Source organism: Talpa occidentalis, unplaced genomic scaffold, assembly GCF_014898055.3.
Source record: "Talpa occidentalis isolate TD23 unplaced genomic scaffold, MPIMG_talOcc4v2.1 talOcc4.2, whole genome shotgun sequence".
NCBI lineage: Eukaryota > Metazoa > Chordata > Mammalia > Eulipotyphla > Talpidae > Talpa > Talpa occidentalis.
The window spans coordinates 5,654,620-5,673,818 of record NW_023602073.1 but is presented as its reverse complement, the minus strand read 5'-3'; the positions used below and the strand labels follow the sequence as shown (position 1 = coordinate 5,673,818).

The 19,199-nt window shown below is 35.6% G+C and overlaps 1 protein-coding gene across 4 annotated transcripts in view; it reads left to right on the top strand.

The window, feature by feature from the left end:
• The window catches only part of DTNBP1 (dystrobrevin binding protein 1), a 118,357-nt gene that overhangs the window by 8,584 nt on the left and 90,574 nt on the right, over nucleotides 1–19,199 (top strand). For 3 of the 4 annotated variants that reach the window (XM_037518898.2, XM_054698324.1, XM_054698326.1), the window contains exons 2-5: nucleotides 336–389; nucleotides 1,100–1,153; nucleotides 3,302–3,362; nucleotides 11,732–11,864. In XM_037518898.2, the coding sequence (XP_037374795.1) occupies nucleotides 336–389; nucleotides 1,100–1,153; nucleotides 3,302–3,362; nucleotides 11,732–11,864 (302 nt within the window). The remainder of the gene's footprint in view (nucleotides 1–335; nucleotides 390–1,099; nucleotides 1,154–3,301; nucleotides 3,363–11,731; nucleotides 11,865–19,199) is intronic. The other variant, XM_054698325.1, reaches the window with a different exon arrangement.

Below are 19,199 nucleotides of genomic sequence, written 5' to 3'. Positions count from 1 at the left end.
CATGTGGGACCCTTACCCGGGGGCCGGGGATGGAACCGGTGCTGCAGAGGCTGCGGGCAGCTTCACAACCCAGCGCTACACCACTGCGCCACCAGGGAGGCCCTGTCATTGTCTTTCTGACTTGCTTTAGTACACATAATTCCCTCAAGTTCCCACCATTTTGCTGTAAATAGCTACACTTCCTCTTTCCTTACGGCTGAATAGTATTCCTTGGTATGGCTATAACACATCTTCCAAACCCTGGCTATTATAAATAGTGTTGCACTGACCTCTGTGAAATTTACATTTGAAAAACATCTTTTAATCTGTAAAAATATATTCTTGTTGAATTATAGGCTGAAGACTTTAAGTGACAAGTCAAGAGAGGCTAAAGTAAAAAGTAAACCCAGGTAAGCTTGTGCTGATTTCATTTTTTATGACTTTTAGTTGTCATAGTAATAATATTACTTTAGTAGGTTGCTCGAATTTGACTATAAAATAATACTGATTCTAAATTTTGTGATTGGAAAATTTTCTGATAAAATTATAAAGTGTTCAAAAAGTTGGGGGGAATAATTGTTTTACTGTGTGGCAATCAGTGGCATTTTTATTTGAATGTTAAGAACAAATAAAAATCCTTTATTACTGAGAAGCAAATTAATAATGAAATAGTACTTGGCAAATGAGCCTCTTTAGTTGTGTTACCTGTTTTATATGTGAGGATACCCATGATAGTTGTATAATGTTTTTAATTTTTTTACTAAAGTATATGACCAAATTTTACTTTCAACCTAGAGATGAAGAACTTTAAAAAAAAATTCTTACCATCTGGCATTACCTACAGGGCAGAGTGATGGTTTATAGCACATTCTAGTATGTTAACTTTGAAATAGAACAAGACGTCTTGCTAAAGGTAGCAAATGTAATTTAGATAAATTGTTATTATACTACAATTGATCTTAGCCAAAAGACCAAGGAGAAATGTAAATTGTTATTATTTAGTGATTTTAGATTATTGCACATTACAATTGACAATTCTTGAATTCAGAATTCCTGTATATAATTTTCTTAAGTTGTCCCAAGTCAAAAGTAATTTTAATAAAATGCGTATTTCTTTTAGCAGGACTGTTCCGTATTTGCCAAAGTACTCTGCTGGGTTAGAATTACTTAGCAGGTGAGTGTTTTCATTAAGAAATTTATGCTTTGGACTATTTTATTGTCTAAAAATATTTTATAATTTTATAAATAGAGCCTTTAAAACTGAATTTTGCCTTAACATAGTGATAGGAAATTATTTACTTCCCTGAGGGGCTTTTTTACTTTTTACTGATTAATGCAAAAGACATTCAGAATTTGGGCAGATTAATCACTTTCTTATTGTTTCACACTTCATTATGTGTATTCACTAGGTTTATGATTTCTTTGTTATAAGGAAATTGATTCTGAATTGGAGTCCTCAGTAAGTGTCTTACTTTGTTAACTTTATACCATTTCTTCTTCAATCCATCCCTACTTATATGCATATTATGTTAAATTACATATTTTCTTAGACATGACACCAGAAGGAATAAGTAACAAAAAATGGATAAATTGGTCTTAAAAATTATGCATTTCAAAGATGACCACAAATAAAGTCAAACAACAATCCACAGAATGGGAGAAAATATTTGCAAATCATACATCTGATTAGGGACTTGTATCTAGAGTATGTGAAGGATTTTTATTACTCAACAACAGGAAGACAACCCAGTGAAGAAATAAACAGAGGATTTGAAGAGGCATTTCTCTAAAGCTTTATAAATGCCCGATAAGCACATGAAAATATGCTCAACATTATTAATCATCAAGGGAAATGCAAATCCAAACCACTTTGAGATTTCATTTCACACCGACTAGCATGGCTATAATCAAAAAGACAGCCACTAACAAGTGGCTGACAAGAGACAGAAATTAGAAGCCATGTGCTTGTAGAAAAGTAAAATGGTACAGCTACAGTGGAAAAACAGTTTGGTAGTTTCTAAATTTTAAACAGAATTACCATGTGACCTGGCAGTTTCACACCAAGAGAACTGAAAATTTACATCCACATGAAAACTTATACACAAATGTGCATAGCAGCATTATTCATAAATCAGTATTAGTCTTAACAGTCAAAAAGAAAAAGTAGAAGCAATACAAGTATTTATGAACTAATAATAATAATAATAATAATAAAAAATGTGGTCAGTCCATACAGTAGAATATTATTCAGCCATAAAAAGGAATGAAGTACTGATACATGCTACAACATAGATGAAATATAAAAAAAATTAAGTGACAGGAGCCAACCCAAAGAGCCACATAGTATATGATTCCCTTGTGTGAAATGTGTAGAATGGGACAGAACCAAAGAGACAGAAAATAAGATTAGTGTTTGCCAAGGTTTGAAAGAGAGAGGAACGAGGTAGCTGTCCCACTGATGTCCTTTTCTCTGGCCCAGGATCCAATCCAGGGACACATGTTGCATTTAGTCATCTTTTTCAACTCTTTCAATCTGGGAAAGTCTTTCTTTTTTTTTTCATGTCCTTGAGACTTTTGAACCATACTCGCTAGTTATTTTGCAAAATGTCCCTCAATTTGGGTTTATTTTCTAATGATTGAATACAAGTAATTCCTTTTTGGCAAAAATACCAGGACAGCAATGTTGTGCCCTGCCCAAGCACATGTTGTTGTTGTGTCTTATTGCCATTGATGTTTTCTTTTTTCTTTTTTTTTTTTAATTAATTTATATAAGCACTGGGTACAGTCAGAAGTGCAGGAGGGTGAGAGAATTCACCAGAGCCAGAGTGGGGAACAGAAAAGACAGACTGACCAAGAAATACGCTGCTGAGGGGAGCAGCGGGGGCCAGGAGAGGTCTGTCACACCATGTGGGACCCTCCCCGGTGGCCAGGGATCGAATCAGCAGCCCAGCACGCAACTGCCACCAGGGGATGCCCGCCATTGATATTTTCATAGTGGTCATTTGCATAAGGGGGTATCTGCCTGGTTTCTCCACTGGTAATACTCTTATTCTCTTTTTACTTAATGAATATCTTGAGGAAAGACTTTAAGACAATATACGTGTCCTTTTCATACTCTTATCCACTCATTTTAGCATCCATTAAAATTTGTACCTGAAACAATGACTGTGTTTACTGACACTTCAAATTAAATTCTGTGTCCTTGCAATTTTTTTTTTTTAAGTTTTCCATTCTGGCAGTATAGGATGTTCCAGTTTCATCTTTAGATAGTATTTTTTTAAAATGTGTTTTGCATTTAGAATTATTTTTTTGTTTTTCTTAGATATGAAGATACCTGGGCTGCACTTCACAGAAGATCCAAGGAATGTGCAAGTGCTGGAGAGGTAAGAAATTGGCTAATCTTATACTTAAGAAGAAAATACCCTTTTGTAATCTTTAGTGCTAGTTTTTAAGAAATTAGATTTGTAATTATATTACAGTGTTTTACAGGATATCTGAAATTGAATTTGATAGTTGACTATGAAGTGCCTTAAATCATTTTTTCATAATTTCTCAGTCAAGTAAGTTTAGTTAGACTTAGAGTGTTATACAACTTTTGTATTCAAGTCACAAGTAAATACTTGACTCATATAGGTATAATACTTGGAGTTTGAGTCTGCCACCTTTGTAGTATATATAAATTATTATACATAGCTTCTTTCTCATTCATTGTCATTTGGGCAAAAGCTTGACTTTGTTCAGTCTACCTAAAATCACTAATTTGCTTAACAAATATAAAAATTTCAACGTCATCTCTATTCACTTAGAAAAACTGTTTTCTAGCCCTATGTGTAGTGTGTGTAATGGATTATTTGATACATTTACTTAGCTTCCTTGTAAATTCATCAAATTTTGATATTCATCAAATTTCCTTTCTAAAAGTTCTTCCGTGATTCTACTTTTTAATTTAGACTGACTTTCTTTACCATTTACTTAAATTAGTGAAGCTGCAACATTTGTGTTGAACACTGCAATACATCTGTTACAATTTAGTTATTAGTGATTCTCATAGAAATTTCTTATAGGTTTCTGGTAGTAGGGTAGGTTAGATAATGTTAACAAAAAACTATAGTTATAAAGCGTTTAAATGCTAGATAGAATTTTTTTTGAATTTTTTTAATGCATTAAGTTTACAAAAATTTAGGGAATTTCCAAAGGACCAAAAAGTAAATAGGGAACTGAAATTAGAGTGGTTAAAAAGAACATGGAACAAATTCAAAATCAGAACCTTTGGAGATTTATGGGGATTGGCTACCTTGCGGAGTACTACATGTGAGACGCCCACATAAAAATCTTGAATCTTAAAAGTGGTCACATCCCTCGGTGATAGGTTAAGTGGGAAAAAGGAAAAACAAGAGAAGGAAAGCTACTTGTTGGCAAAAGGAGGCAACAAGGAAATATGTCTGTCCTTATAAAAACTTGGAATAAATATTATCTCCTTTTTGAATTGTAACCTGGTCTTGGCTCACATGATGTGGACCTCTAATTTATACTTCTACGTGATCAGGGACCTGCTAAAGTAAGGAATGAGAGGGTCACAAGTAATTGGTTTTTGACTCCCAACAGGAACAAACATAAATTCTGTTTGGATGTAAAGTAGGACCCTGGATATTCTCACAGATTGATTTCCCAGCACCCCTTTCCAAAAAATTGTGAATCCACAAAAAAATACATTATCAAAAGTTTGAGTCACCAGTACAAATATGAAGATTTAGCTCTACAAAGGAATTTAGATATTGTGTTATTGGGTATAGACTATTACAGACGTATATGCAAAGTCATTAAAGAAATGACAGATTAAAAATGAGTAAGGAATAAGACTCTATCAAACATGACTTTAAAGGTTATTGAAATTAATAACCCAAAAGATGTGTATAACAGCAATTATATACAGCTGAAGAAAGGATACAGTGAAGTAGAAAAGAAATTTAATTACTCAGAAAGGCTATCTAAGAAAAAAAATACAAAAGAGGCATTAAGAAAGAATAGAATTTTTAGGTCAAACCAAGTAGAGTTATAAATATTGGGCCAATTTCGATCTCTAAAGTTATAGTTTCATATGAGTCAGCTTAATATATCCAGTAAACATTCTAGAAAGAGGGCATGAGGGAAGGACAAATGATAAATGACTAAGAATTTTCAAGAAATGAAGAAAATAAGCAAACAAGATAAATAATGACACCTGAACACCTTGTCTTGAAACTACAGAACACTAGAAGATCTCAAAGCAGCCAAAAAGAAAAGATAAATCACCTAATCAGACATCTCAAACTGTTGTCAATAATGAGGGCAATGTAGGGTATTTTCGTATAAAAGTCGAGTTTTCTGTTAACAGTGACTCAATGAAGGAACTTCTAAAGATTTCATTTCATGCTTAAAAGAAAATGGATTTTGGAAGATAGATCTGAGATATAGGAAAGTTTAATGACCAAAGGAAAGGGCAAACCATGGCTGTATCTAAACAGCAAAAATATAGATCAGTTATTGAATTTGTGGGATTAAAAATAATATAACAAAAATGCTGGATAACAGTAGCATGTAAGTTGGGAAGCAGGTTATCAGAGTTCGAATAGTCTAGTGCCCTGTACTATTATGGAGAAGTTATAGGTATTGATTAACCTCAGATTTAAATTTAACTATGGAGGGCAGAATTTCAAGGGTGATCATTAAAGAATAGAAATAGTGTCTCTTTCAAACCATTGTGGTAGAAGAAACTAGAATCATGAGAATTAATTCAATCAGTCCAAAAGGTAACCAGGAGGAAAATAACAGAAATAACAGAAAAGGTGGTAAAAATCTAACTATCAGCACTCACAGTAATTGTTAATGGACTAGTCTTGCCTATTCAAAAGACATACATTGAAAGACATGTTTTTCAAGAGGCACATCTGGTACATTAAAGACCCGGAAAGATTGAATATACAAGATCGAAAAAGATACAAGCATTTTACAAAGAAAGCTGATATATTAGTATCAATCAAGTAGACTTAAAATGAAAGGAAAGAAAGCAGTATCAGGAAAAAGAGCACCACTCTAGAATGTTCAGATTCAGTTCCCTAAGGTGGAAAAGTCTAAACTTGTGTGTTCCTAATGTAAGTATATAAGGATAAATAGAATTACAAGGATAAAGTAGGTAAATTCATAATTAAAGTGGGAGAATTTTATTTATTTTTAATTTTTTTTTGCGTAATACTTTATTTTTTAATATAAATTTTATTTTTATATTCCCCATATAATTGCAACCCCCTTATTTTGACCCCAATCCCTCCGCTCCCCTCCCTACCTAAGTGGGGAAATTTTAATACATTGTTCTTAATTGATAGGAGAAAAAACATAAGTATGTATATAAAAGATTTCATTACTGTGATGAACAAACTGGACCAGATGGACAAATGGAATTCTACCCCAGCAGATATAGAACATAAATTCTTTAAAGCCGTTCTGGAACAAATAAAAATCAGAAAGCAGTTCTCAACATGTTTCATATAAATGAGGTCATACAGAACATTCTCTGATCCTGTTGCAAATGAAGCTGAAAGTCAACACAGGAAGGCAATTTTGAAAATTCTATATGTTTAGAAGTTACGAATAAGAAAGAAGGAAAAATACTGAATTTAAAATAGAACTGAATGATAATAATACTACACATAAACTAGAATTTGCTAAAATCAAATAGATTTTGTAAATAGAGGATTTACAAAGATAAAATAAGGACAAGTCAATGAGCTAATCTAACTTATATGTGTGGAAAGAAAATAGAACAAAGTTCTAAGGAAGAATGAATGAGGTAATAAAGGGTAAGAGAAGTAAATGAACTAAAATATAAAATATACTATCTTAGCTAAACAAAGCCAGAAGTTCTTAGAAAATGCTAATAAAATATGGTAGATAAATCTTGTTATTGATCAAGAAAAAAGGTTCCACACCTGTAGAGAGATAGCAATCAATTAGGATTGAACTGCTTTAAAACAGTTTTCTGATTACCAAACTTTTTTTTTTTTTTTGAGGTAACATTGTTTTCCAACACTATGTGATCAGAGCCATAGGATCACACCACTTGAGATGTTTGTCACCACACCACACCCACTACCAAGGCACCCAGAGTCCTTCACCATAATCCATTGTGCCACCCCCACCCCGTCTCTCCTTATCTCTTCCTGCGCCCCCACCCCCACCCCAACTGGTATCCTCAATCCTATAGTCAGACCTCTAGGACTTTTTTATTGGTTCAGTTTTGCCTGATCCTTTGTTTTGTTTCTGTGTATTCCACATATAAGTCACACCACCCAGTATTTGTCTTTCTTCTTCTGACTTATTTCACTTAGGGTTATCCTCTTCTGTTCCAGCCATTCTGTCATAAATGGCAGAGTTTATCTTTTTTATAGCTGAGTGTATATGTACCACACCTGACTGGGGGAAGTCTAGTTACCTTAAGCCCTGTTGAGCCACTCTGGGAGAGATCAATCTCTTGGACAATAGCCAAGATTTACAAGAACTCCTAAAATTCAACAAAAAGAAAGGAAATAACCCAGTCAAAATAGGAACAAAAACACTTTTCCAAAGAAGACATTCAGATAGCCAGTAGGAACAGGAAAAAATTGTTCATCATCACTTACCAGGGAAATGCAAATCAAAACCATAATGAAATAGAAACTCACATGTGTCTGAGTGAATAATATGTAACAGTGTTGGCAAGAATGTGGAGATGAAGGAACACTTTTATACTGTGGGTGGGAATGTAAACTGGTCCAGCCCCAATAGAAAATAGTATGGAGGTTTCTCAAAATACTAAAAATAGATATTTGATTCCGCAATTCCACTCCTAGGTATCTACCTGATTTGAGGGGATATATGCACTTTTATGTTCATTATAGCATTATTTACAGTAGCCAGGTTATAGAAATGATGCTTTGGACACATCTGAAATTCATTTGTGAAACTTGCAGATGTAGGTTACTGATTTGTTTTGGGGAGGTATTGTTGAAACTTTAGACAGTTCATCTACAGAGTATTCATAAAATCAAATAGGTTACCATAGTGAAAATTACTGAGCAACAACAGCTGCATGTATCAACATGGATGAATCTTGTTATGTTCAGTGAAGACTAGACCATAGGGAAGTTTTAATAAAAATTATTCTTTTGATTGTTAGAAGTATTTCATAATAAAATTTATAAGAGAAAGAATTTCCTGTAGGATCTGTTATTAAATTCAAGCTGTTTTAGCTCAAATTTTTTCTTAGTTGATTAGTTGGTTAAGGCCTACTTCTAGCTCTGTTGCTTTCCAGAAATATAATACTTAAAGTATTATATTTAAAAGTGAAAACTTGTTTTAAAGCTCTCTGATGTACTGTTGACACATATAAATATTTAAAATCTTCATCTTTAAAATGTATAGTTTTTAAACTCATGCCATTTGCAGCAACATGGATGGAACTAGAAGGAATTATGGTCAGTGAAATAAGCCAGAAGGAAAAAGAAAATATTGGATGGTTTCGCTTATAGCAGTAATATAAGGCGAACCAAATAACACATCAGTGTAAAAAATAATAACTGTGCAAAACACAACAAAGCAAAAACAGACAATTGTAAATCAGAGACTTCCTGCAGGGGAGGAGGAGGGAGAGGGATCAGAGGGAGGGAGGGAGGAGCACAGGGGACTGAGGTGATGGTGCACGGGTGCCTTGGGGAAGGAAACTGGGAACTACACCTGGTGGGGGTGGGAAGAAGAAAAAAAAAATTAGTGTCTATCACTATTAATAAACCAATACCAATACATTTTTATTAAAAAAATAAAATAAAATACAATGTATAGTTTTAAACTTACGTGATTATTTTTTCAGACTTTATTTGTGCGTCTTTGTTGACCCTTAGCCAAACAGCTTTAACCTGCCAGGGCAAATATACCTAGGGACAATTCAATTTTGTTGACAAATTGTTTTACACTCATCTCCTTTAAAGCTGATCTTACTATATATATTCTTAAAATTCAGAGCAATATCTTAAAAAACAGTTACGGTCAATAGCAACTTTGTTGTCTAGACTTTCTCTAAGTTTTTTGCTATTTTTTTCTCCCTTAGCAATATATATATAATGAATAGTTAATAATGACTTAGGGGTTAGACTCTGAGGGCAAATTTTTAAGTTAGACTTACAGTGAGTTATTTGCTTCTAATTCCCATTGTTATGAAATATTTGCTTGCTTTCTGATTGAACTCTTAAGATTCGTGATTTTGTCGAACACTTTGATGTACAAGCATTACACCTGCTTCATTCTCCTTGTGTTCCAGCGTGGATGTCCTCTGTCTCTGTCAAAAGTGAACTGAACTGGGTGTAGGAAATCTTAGTTTCTGAACTTGGTCAAATAAGTTAGTCTCTATTTTTTTGGTTTCATTGTCTATAAAATAGTATTAAACCTCTTAACCTCCTTACCAAAGTTGTTTGGAAATCACATAAAATAATGTATTCCCCCCAAACTCTGAACATTGATTTTACCAAAGTTCCGATTATTAGTCATTCTGTAAATTGTTAGTATCCCCTGCTTTTTCTTAATTCTCCTAATTTCAGCGTTCACTAAAGTGTATAATGGAATGAAGTACTATGAGTTTCTCTTGCTACTTAAGCTTAATTTCTTGATGTTACATCTGGATTTATTAAGCATTGTTTACTTGAAGGTGGAAAAAATTGCCTTCTGGAGACAATTCCTTTTTTTTTTTTTTAAAGATTTATTTATTTATTTATACAGCACTGTTTTGTACAGTCAGAAGCACAGGAGGGTGAGAGAATTCACCAGAGCCAGAGCGGGGAACAGAACAGGCAGACTGATGAAATACACTGCTGAGGGGAGCAGCGGGCGGCAGGAGAGGTCTGCTAAGCCATGTGGGACCCTCGCCGGTGGTCGGGGATTGAACTGACACTGAACAGGCTGCAGGCAGCTTCGCAGCCCAGCGCTCAACCGCTGTGTCACCAGGGGAGGCCCAGGGTCATTTTTGATTTGTATCTTCAGTGCCTAAAACAGTGCCTGGCAGATAGTAGATATGCATCAGAAGTTTGTTGACTTTTGTAAATGAATTTTTTTTTTGTGGGACCCTCACTGGTGGGGGAACGAACCAGCGCTGCAGAGGCTGCCGGCAGCCTCGCAGCCCAGCGCTCAACCGCTGTAAATGAATTTTGTGAATGCAGACCCTTGTTTTAAGCTTTCCTTAAATTTGTTTCAACTGTATCTATTAGTGCTTCTCAGTATTTCTTTTGCACTTAGGTATTTTTTATAAAACCAGTTAACAAGCTGGTTTTGCCAATAAAATATACAAAGTTAACAAAGTATACAAAATTAACAAGAAATGCAAATTGAATAAGGCTTGCTGTCACCTCTGCAGTTCAGTTGAGGTTTATGTGTGAGACAGGTTATCCTTTCAGTGTGAGCTGCACAAAGGGGAGGTGTGTGAAATGTGAACAGAGGAAACTAGGCAGCCTTCTAAACTCCTAATTGTACCTTAGTTCTTTTATTTCAGGGTTGCGAATTCCTAGAATATAAAAATATCTGGCACCACATACAAATAGTTTTGTATCTTAATTGCATATTTGTATTTCTCTAAAGATCTTTCTTTAGTGAGATTCAGTAAGAATAGTTGAATTCATGTTCTGACTCCTAAAGAATCTTAGTCTTGGGATATGTAAATTGTCTTTTTTTAAAATGCAGATGACTACTATATGTAAATCAGAGTTCATGTATCTGAAAACCTAAATCTAGAAAAAAATTAAAACTACCAGTAACATCAGAAAACAAACAAATATAATTAACAGGTAATGATTTGCTTTACAAAGTGCATTCTTCCCAATGCACTTATACTACACTATAATTCAATTTACATTTCAACAGAAATACTTACTACATAGTAAGGTGAATTGTATTTACGTATGAAGAAACTGAGGCAACTCTGATTACATATAGAAAACTCTGATTTACATATAGTAGTCATATGCATTTTATTCTATTTATAGTGAATTTTTTTCTTAGTATTTACTGCAGTGAATGTGGGTGTCTTTCACAAGTCTTGTATACCATTAGTGCTGTTTTCAGAAGATGACCTGTCCTTCCCCTTCTGAATCTTATGCTAGGTCCTGTAGTTTAGGCTAGGCTAGTATCTCACAAGCCTGCTATTTGAAGCCCTTTATATCTGAATTCCTTCTTCGTACATTTAAATAGTTTTTTCCTTTTTCTGAAATTGATCAAGTTGCCTCAGTTTCTTCATATGTAAACACAATTCACCTTACTATGTAATAACTATTTCTGTTTAAATGTAAATTGAATCATAGTGTAGTATAAGTGCATTGGGAAGAATGCACTTTGTAAACCAAATAATTACCCGTTAATTATATTTGTTTGTTTTCTGATGTCAGTGGTAGTTTTTGTTTTATTTTTTTCTAGATTTGGGTTTTCAAATGCATGGTTTCCTTAAAAACAGGTTATACTTAGAAGTGATTTCTAAGGTCATTTTTGACCTTTCTCTTCTTTGGTAAAGATGTACTGATACAAGCAATAATTTGAGGTTTTCTGCACTGGTTCTTTTCTAAGAAAGAAAACAACCTTAGTCTCTGTGAGAGTGTTCTGTTGTTTAAACTCAGAAGAGGTGTTTTTAAAGACTCTCATGCTGGCTATAATTTCTTCGGTCATAAAATCTGGTTTTACTTTATCTTTCTCTTCTGTGTTGCAGCTGGTGGATAGTGAGGTGGTTATGCTGTCAGCACACTGGGAGAAAAAGAAGACGAGCCTGATAGAGTTAGAGGAGCAACTTCAGCAACTTCCAGCTTTAATAGCAGATTTAGAATCCATGACAGCAAATCTGAGTAAGTTTTATGTTTGTATCTGTATATTACTTTTAGGAGTGAAAATAACTTGGACTTGGCATACTTTTAAAACTTTCTAAGAATACATTAAATTCTTAAGATCTTGGGGAATGTAGTAAAGTGAATTCTAGTTAACGTCATACTCTGATTAACTGAGGATTAGAAAATCATTTAAAGTGTAGGATTGATTTTTTAAATATGCCATGAGGTTTTTCTTCAGATCAGGAAACGCGATTTTGCTGATTCTAAAAGTGACTCATGTTTTTTTGCAACATTAGGTCTTTGTTTAAATTTAGAAATGTCAAGTTTAAGTGTAGAAAATAAAAGAGATTGGGGTGCCTTTGTCATGACTGTGGGATGCACTCCAGAAGTAGTTATTTTTAAAATTAAGTCTGCTTAGAGTTTCGTCTTTTTTTTTTTTTTTAAGATTCATTTATTTATGCGTATGGGAACTGGGGTACAGGCCAGAGGTGCGTGGGGTGAGAGGATTCACCAGAGACAGAGTGGGGAGCAGAACAGGCAGACTGACTAAAATACATTGCTGAGGGAAGCAGCGGGCGAGGCAGGAGAGGTCTGCTGTGCCTTGTGGGGTCAGCTCCCTGGCAGGGGATAGAACTTGTGCTGCAGTAGTTCCTGATAGCTTCATAGTGCTGATGCTTAAACGCTTGCGCCACCAGGGAGACCCAAGTTTCATGTTTTGAAGTATGCTTTTTGGTTTTCAAAGTGGTAGGAGGTCAAACAAATCCATGTAAATGAGGGTACCTGTGTTGCCAAATTTATATATACATTGTGGAAGTCTGTAAATTTTTTATTGTTTTCATTGGTATGCGTTATATGCAGATACTCTTTATTTCTTGGTTTTATATTCAGAAAATAAACTTTTATGCTTGACAGTTCCACATCTTAGGTTAATATGTGGCTTACTATTTTCTAACCAAGCTTAAAATCTCGATGAAGAAGTAAGGTCTGTTCACACAGGAGATAAACTTTTTTGGCAATAAGCCAAACCAGTCCTATTAGTAAGAAGGTAAGGGATACTCTTTCCATCTCTTTATTTTTCAGTTTTATGTTTTTAAATGGAAAACTAAATGGACTTAAAAAGCACATAATCAGCAAGTCATAAAAAGCTTTTGATACCGAATTGCAGGTTTTCAGGCCTAGTCTCCCAGCCAGGAATGGATCCCAGGCTGCAGGGGCAACGCTGAGTCCCAGCCACTAGCCCACCACGGGCTGGTGTCTCACGAAACTGCAGCAGGAACTTCGCAGACTCTCAGGCAAGCAAGCGAGAAGAGGCAGGTTTGTTTAGAGAAAGAAAAAGTTTATTGAGGAGAAAAGGAACAGAAATAAAGTGGGACTCCCAGGCTGATGGAACCAGGCCAGGGAAGGGCAAGGAAGCCCAAGTGGAGGCAGGCCTCAGGGAACACAGACCTTCTTTCCCTGATTATTCTAAAGCCCCACCAGTCTCTCTGTGATTGCTTAGTTCTCGGTGGTCTCCCTCACTGCCTAAATGTCTCTGTGCCCAGAACTAAGTCTCTGTGTTGCAGCCCTTATCTGTTTTCTTCCTTATCCTCCATCCGGAATGTCCTGTTGACCCTAAGGTCATAAAGTAAGTCCCTAATGTCCTAAATTCTGGGGTGTTTGATTGGACTTTGTTGTCCTTATCTCTGGAGCCTTCCTTGACTCTCCTGAAGTCCCTGCACCATCCTTGAGGCTGCCTAATTATCCCTAGCTTGCCCTAGGAATCACTTTTTTGTGTGTGAATAACATAAACCCAAAAGGTATTTAGAATGCTGTTGCTTGTAACAGTAGCTAACATTTATAGCACCTACACTATGTCAAAGATTATTAGGTGCTTTATAACATTATCTTTAGTCCTCACAAGAAGCATATAAAAGTAGCTTTTATTATCCACTTTACAAATGAGGAAAGTAAGATTTAGAGAGATTGTGACCTGCTCAGGGTCACATAGTTAATAAGCTGTGGATCCAGGATTCCGATTGTATGATTCGTCCTCAGTGGGAGCGAAGCAGTTTCCATGGCAGCTGTCAGTTTCTCTCATGGTTGTCTTCTTAGAACTCTGACTGTTACAAATGTCATCTTGGTGCCTGTGTTTTGTTATTTCTTAAGCCAGGGCATGAAAAAGAGATTGCTGGATCTTGGGGAAAATGCATAATAGCTGTGGTTACCCTCTGCATTTTTTCCCTCTTGTGGGTAGAGCCATCCCTAGCCTTTCATAGCAAACTGATGGAAATAGCCCCCAAGGTATTTGGAATTTTCTTTTTCTTTTGTTTTAACTTTCTGCATCTCTTTGAATTAGCTGCTTTTTATTGGTTGTCTGTTTCTTTGCAGAGTTAATTGCCCATAGTAACCTACCTTCTTTTTTCCTGCTGAGAGTAAATTCTCTTTTCACCTGTTTGCTTAATACCACTCTTCTGATTCAGTGCATTTTGCCACAGAAATGCAGTTTATCTAAGTCTTTTTAAAATATAAAATACATTATTTTCATTCTCAATAAGAAATCTGATATCCTGTTTGAGTTTCATGTTTTTTTTAAAGATACTTTCCTCTTTAAGGCCTCCCGAGTGGCGCAGGTGGTTGAGCGCAGCGCAGTGCTGTGAAGCTGTGCAGCCTCTGCAGCAAGAGCGCGATCCCTGGGCAGGGAGGTGACCCACATGGCGTGGCAGACCTCTCCTGCCTCGCCCGCTGCTCCCCTCAGCAGTGTATTTCACTAGGTCTGCCTGTTCTGTTCCCCCACTCTGTCTCTGGTGAATCCTCTCACCCTCCTGTGCATCTGGCCTGTACCCCTGTTCTTGTATGCATAAATAAAAAAAATAAATCTTTTTAAAAAATAGGTACTTTCCTCTTTAGAAACTCCATTTTAACTTCTTAAATAAATGGGGTGGGCTTTTTGAATTCAAGTCAGTGTCTAACCTATATTGAGCAATTTTGGGAGTTTGGTTTTCTTAGAAGATACTTCTGATATCTAAATGATTGTTTTTTTTAATATTTATTTATTCATGCATACAAGAACTGGGGTACAAGCCAGAGGTGTTGAGGGTGAGAGGATTCACCAGAGACAGAGCAGGGAACAGAACAGGCAGACTGACTGAACATACACTGCTGAGCGGAGCAGCAGGCGAGACAGGAAAGGTCTGCTGCGCCATGTGGGTACCTCCCTGGCCAGGGATTGAACTTGTGCTGCAGTGGCTGCGGATAGCTTCATGGGTTGCATCTTAACCCCTTGCGCCACCAGGGAGGCTCCCGGATTGGTTTTTTTTTTTTTTTTTTTTTTTTTTTTTTTTTTTTATGTATTGCCAATTTGAATTAGTGTTTGAAATATATTCTACCTTTAGGGTTTACTCCATCGACAGTTACTTGCCTGATACTTACACTTAGTAATTTAACTGTAGAAAACAAAGTCAAACTGGAGTTCTAGAGACTTGGGATTTGTTGGCCTGAGAAAGCTTATGGCGAAGTATTTTAAAATTGTGAGTCTTTCAGATAAGTGACTAAATCTTCTTGGAATCATTGTGGAATACATTTTCATGCCAAATTGGGGTGGATTAGATTGATAAACATATTTATATCATTAATTTATTTTATTAATTTCTTTTAATGAATTTATGCATTAATCCTTGATCTTAGAAGCACATAGGGTTTTAAATGTTACATACTATGAAATTATTTTTATTTTTTTGGTAGCCTCAAAATACCTCATCATCTAAATACTTTGCTGTAATGTTATAAGTAATAATAATAAAAGATAAAAATAACTTAGAAGAAAATAGTAACTGTAGATTCACTTTTTTACTTTGAACATTTTGCCTATTCACTATCAGGTCTAATATCATTTCCAGTCGGCCCTCCATTTCCCACATTACTTATCTCTTTTCAGCTTGCCTTGCTTTCCCGTGAGTCTTGGCCCTATTAAAGAGTGAAGGATTGATAATCATGTGAGCAGTTGGACTTTTCATGATGCTTTTCACTGAATTATCCTGATACCTCGGAATTTGTTAAGAAAAAATGGATAATCCATTCATGTTTGCAATTTTTTAAATGGGGTGTGTTGCAGATAGCTTACAAAAACCTGTGTAATAGATAATTACCAGTGAGGCTTACCATTTGAAAACAATGATAAAGGTGTGCTGGAAACTGGAAAATAAGGGCTGTGGAACTGACTCTCCACCTGCGTTTGGATCCCAGTTCATGGCTTCCTGACTCTGAGACCTCATACGGATTCTGTAACTTTTGCAGCTTTATTTTCTGTCTGAAAAACGAGAGTACCTGCCGTAAAGGGTAGTTGGAGGGCTGGTGAGAAGACAAGCGTAGAACACTCAGCGCAGGACCAAGCACGTATCAAGCATCTGGTATGTGCTCTGTGTAGGCTTTGGGGATAGAGCAGTGAATAAGACCGGTCCCTGCCGTGAAGATGCTCTCATTCTGGTGGGAGTTTCTCTAGCCTTTGCAAATTGACAGATGTTATGCAGTTTTTCTTGTTCTACATAATAGTTTAGAATGCAAAACCACAGAGTGACATGTGGTGAGATGGAAAGTGTAATCGTCTGTACATTGAAATTACAGTCTATAAAGGTGAAATGGAATAGCATCATCTGAATTCTATCTACTTTCTTATCCTGTGACATTACTATGATGTGCATTTTATCATAAAACTGGGAAAATGTTTGAAAAATGTTTTTTGAATTCTCTTCAACTTCCACTAGAGGGTAGTCTAATCCTGTTCCTTAATGTGGTTTAAAACGTCAAGGGTTTGTCTGAATTTTCTCTATCGCTTAGTTTATTTTATGTGACCTACATTAAAAACACTGTTACCTTCATCTGAAACAGAAGATTCTATTCTTAAATACAAAATGCAGTAAGAGAATGGCAGCCATAAACTGAGTGTATATCTTTCTTTGGATCTGAAATCTCCTGATACATTATATTGTTTTGCATTCTCCCAGGGAGAATTTTAGGAAGCACCTACCAGGGAGACAGTCACAGCTCTTAGTGTTTCATGAAATTATCTTCTTCTTTTTCAGATAACTTTCTAGGATCAGACCCTTCAAGAGCATATTAACTCTCTTTAGCTCTCTTTTAGTCTATTACATGGATCTCATTTATTCCATAATAGCTTTTGCAGGTAGGTACATTTCTTCAAGTTCTGTATTACCATACCATCATTACCTTACTACAGACAAAAGTAATGTAAGCATTTGAAAAATCTTGCAGTCTTTTAGACCTGACCTCCGTGACCTCTGGATTTGTAGCCAAAGAAGAGTTCTTTGTTCCTTGAAGCTAATTATTTTGTTAGAAAAGCACTCATTAAGTGTGGAATAATTAATTTTAATGTGCCACTGCATTTTTCACATATCAGTAGTTAACACTACAGCTATGTGTTTGAAATGAATGACACAAAGAAAAATTCCAAACAGAATCACTCTTCCTCTGGGACAGTCTTCTCACAAAGATTTGTGGAGCTCTTTCCTGCACAGCTGTCAGGCATTCCCAAATGGCTTTTCACAATAAAATTCCACCTATCTTTTCCACTGATCTCTAAATGAGACATATGCTGTTGTTATAGTGAGCAAAATGGAGAGGTTTGAGCTTCTTGTGAAGGTATGTTTTATTTATGGTGATTATTTTATGTTTTAGAGTGATAGGATCATTCTATCTCTAGAAATCGTTCTTATTTGAATTCAACAAATGAGGTATTAGGGAAAAATGTAAAAACATACAATCTTTACCCTTAAGACACTACTCATCCCTGAGAGAGATGAGAATACACAAATAGTTCTATGATGTAGGTCAAAATATAAGTCTATGTAAGGTTTGATTATGTGTGGAAGCACAGAAGAAATCTCTGTGGGCTGAGGGGTGGGTAGCATTGACTTGAGCCTGAAAAGTGGGATGGAGTGGGCAGTGGAGACAAGCAGAAGCATTTCCGGAACATGCAGGGATGTTGGAATGGTGAGTGACCCTGAAGGAAGTTAGTAGTAAGACTGGAAAAGTAGGTTGTAACTGGGGCGTGAGGCGGTAGGGGTGGGATGGGTTCTGAATGCTAAGTTAAGGAGTTAAGCTGGATTCTGGGAACGTACTTGACAGCCTTTGAAACTTTCACATAAACATGAATTTGCTGGTAGCAGTAAAGTGATTTTCAAACATTTTAAATCTAGTTTTACCATTTAGCACAAGGCTGATGTTGTTGACCTATTCCAAAGAACATATGGCTTGTTTTTTTCTTATTAGTGCTTCCAGCTTGGTACTAAACCATTCACATGTTTTTACCTGGTCCTCATTTTATTAACAGAAGTACGAATTAGGGCGGTAAGTTCAGTTTGTACCTAGAACAGAATTTCTCTCCATGAGAAATTAATTGGCCTGCGTAGGGATCAACTTCATTCAAGTTCCTGGCCTCATTAGCTCTGCAGTCAGCCAACAGAGTTAAACTCTAAGTGGAAATTGCCATCTGTCCAAATAAGAGAGGTAGTAGGAGCACACGTGTTTTATAATGTAGAGGTATTATTGACTTCATTATATGTTTTCTTTTTAATCATTTGAAATTTAATCCCTCTCACTTACAAGGATTCTTAAGTCTAAGCACATAGCCATCCATATTATTTATAGGTATATAAGAATGTCTAGAATTTTTAAAATTTTTATGTTGGCCTATTAGATTCATAAGTTATTTACAATATGATCATTACAGTCTACAAAAGTTTTAGTTTTAAGAGATTTTTCAAAATGTAACTAAAAAATTTTTTCTCTGCAGTTTTGGGGTGGACCATAAATTATTTATTCACTCTCAAGTACTGCGCTAGGTACTTTACATACTTTGCCTCATTGAACCCTTTTGACATCTTTGAAAGATGCGTATTACTTACCTTCTTTTCACTGATGAGTATCTTCCTTCATCTCATCTCTAAAGGGCAGACCTGTTTTCAAGCTTGCACTTGAAAGCCCTTCTCTTAACCAGTCCTTTATATGCTAAGGATAATGTGCATGAAACTGAAGGAACCAAGTAGCTCAGAGTTAAATAGATTCTGTATTAAATTTAATTATTTGAGTTCTTATCACTAATCAAAGTGAAATAGCCTTTTAAATAATCCTATTAGCTATGATCATTTTTTTAAGGCTGTCACGTCAGACTGCTTACAACAGAATGAGCCGAATATTGCTTCTTCAGGGCCAGTAGTACTACCTCCCTGGCAGTTTTTCCATTTTATATAATAACAAAAAATAATTTAAATTGCAACTAATATAATAACATCCTTGTGACTGTTTATCTTCATATGAGCTCCTGATTCACCTTTTACCATTATTAAAAAATCTTAGATA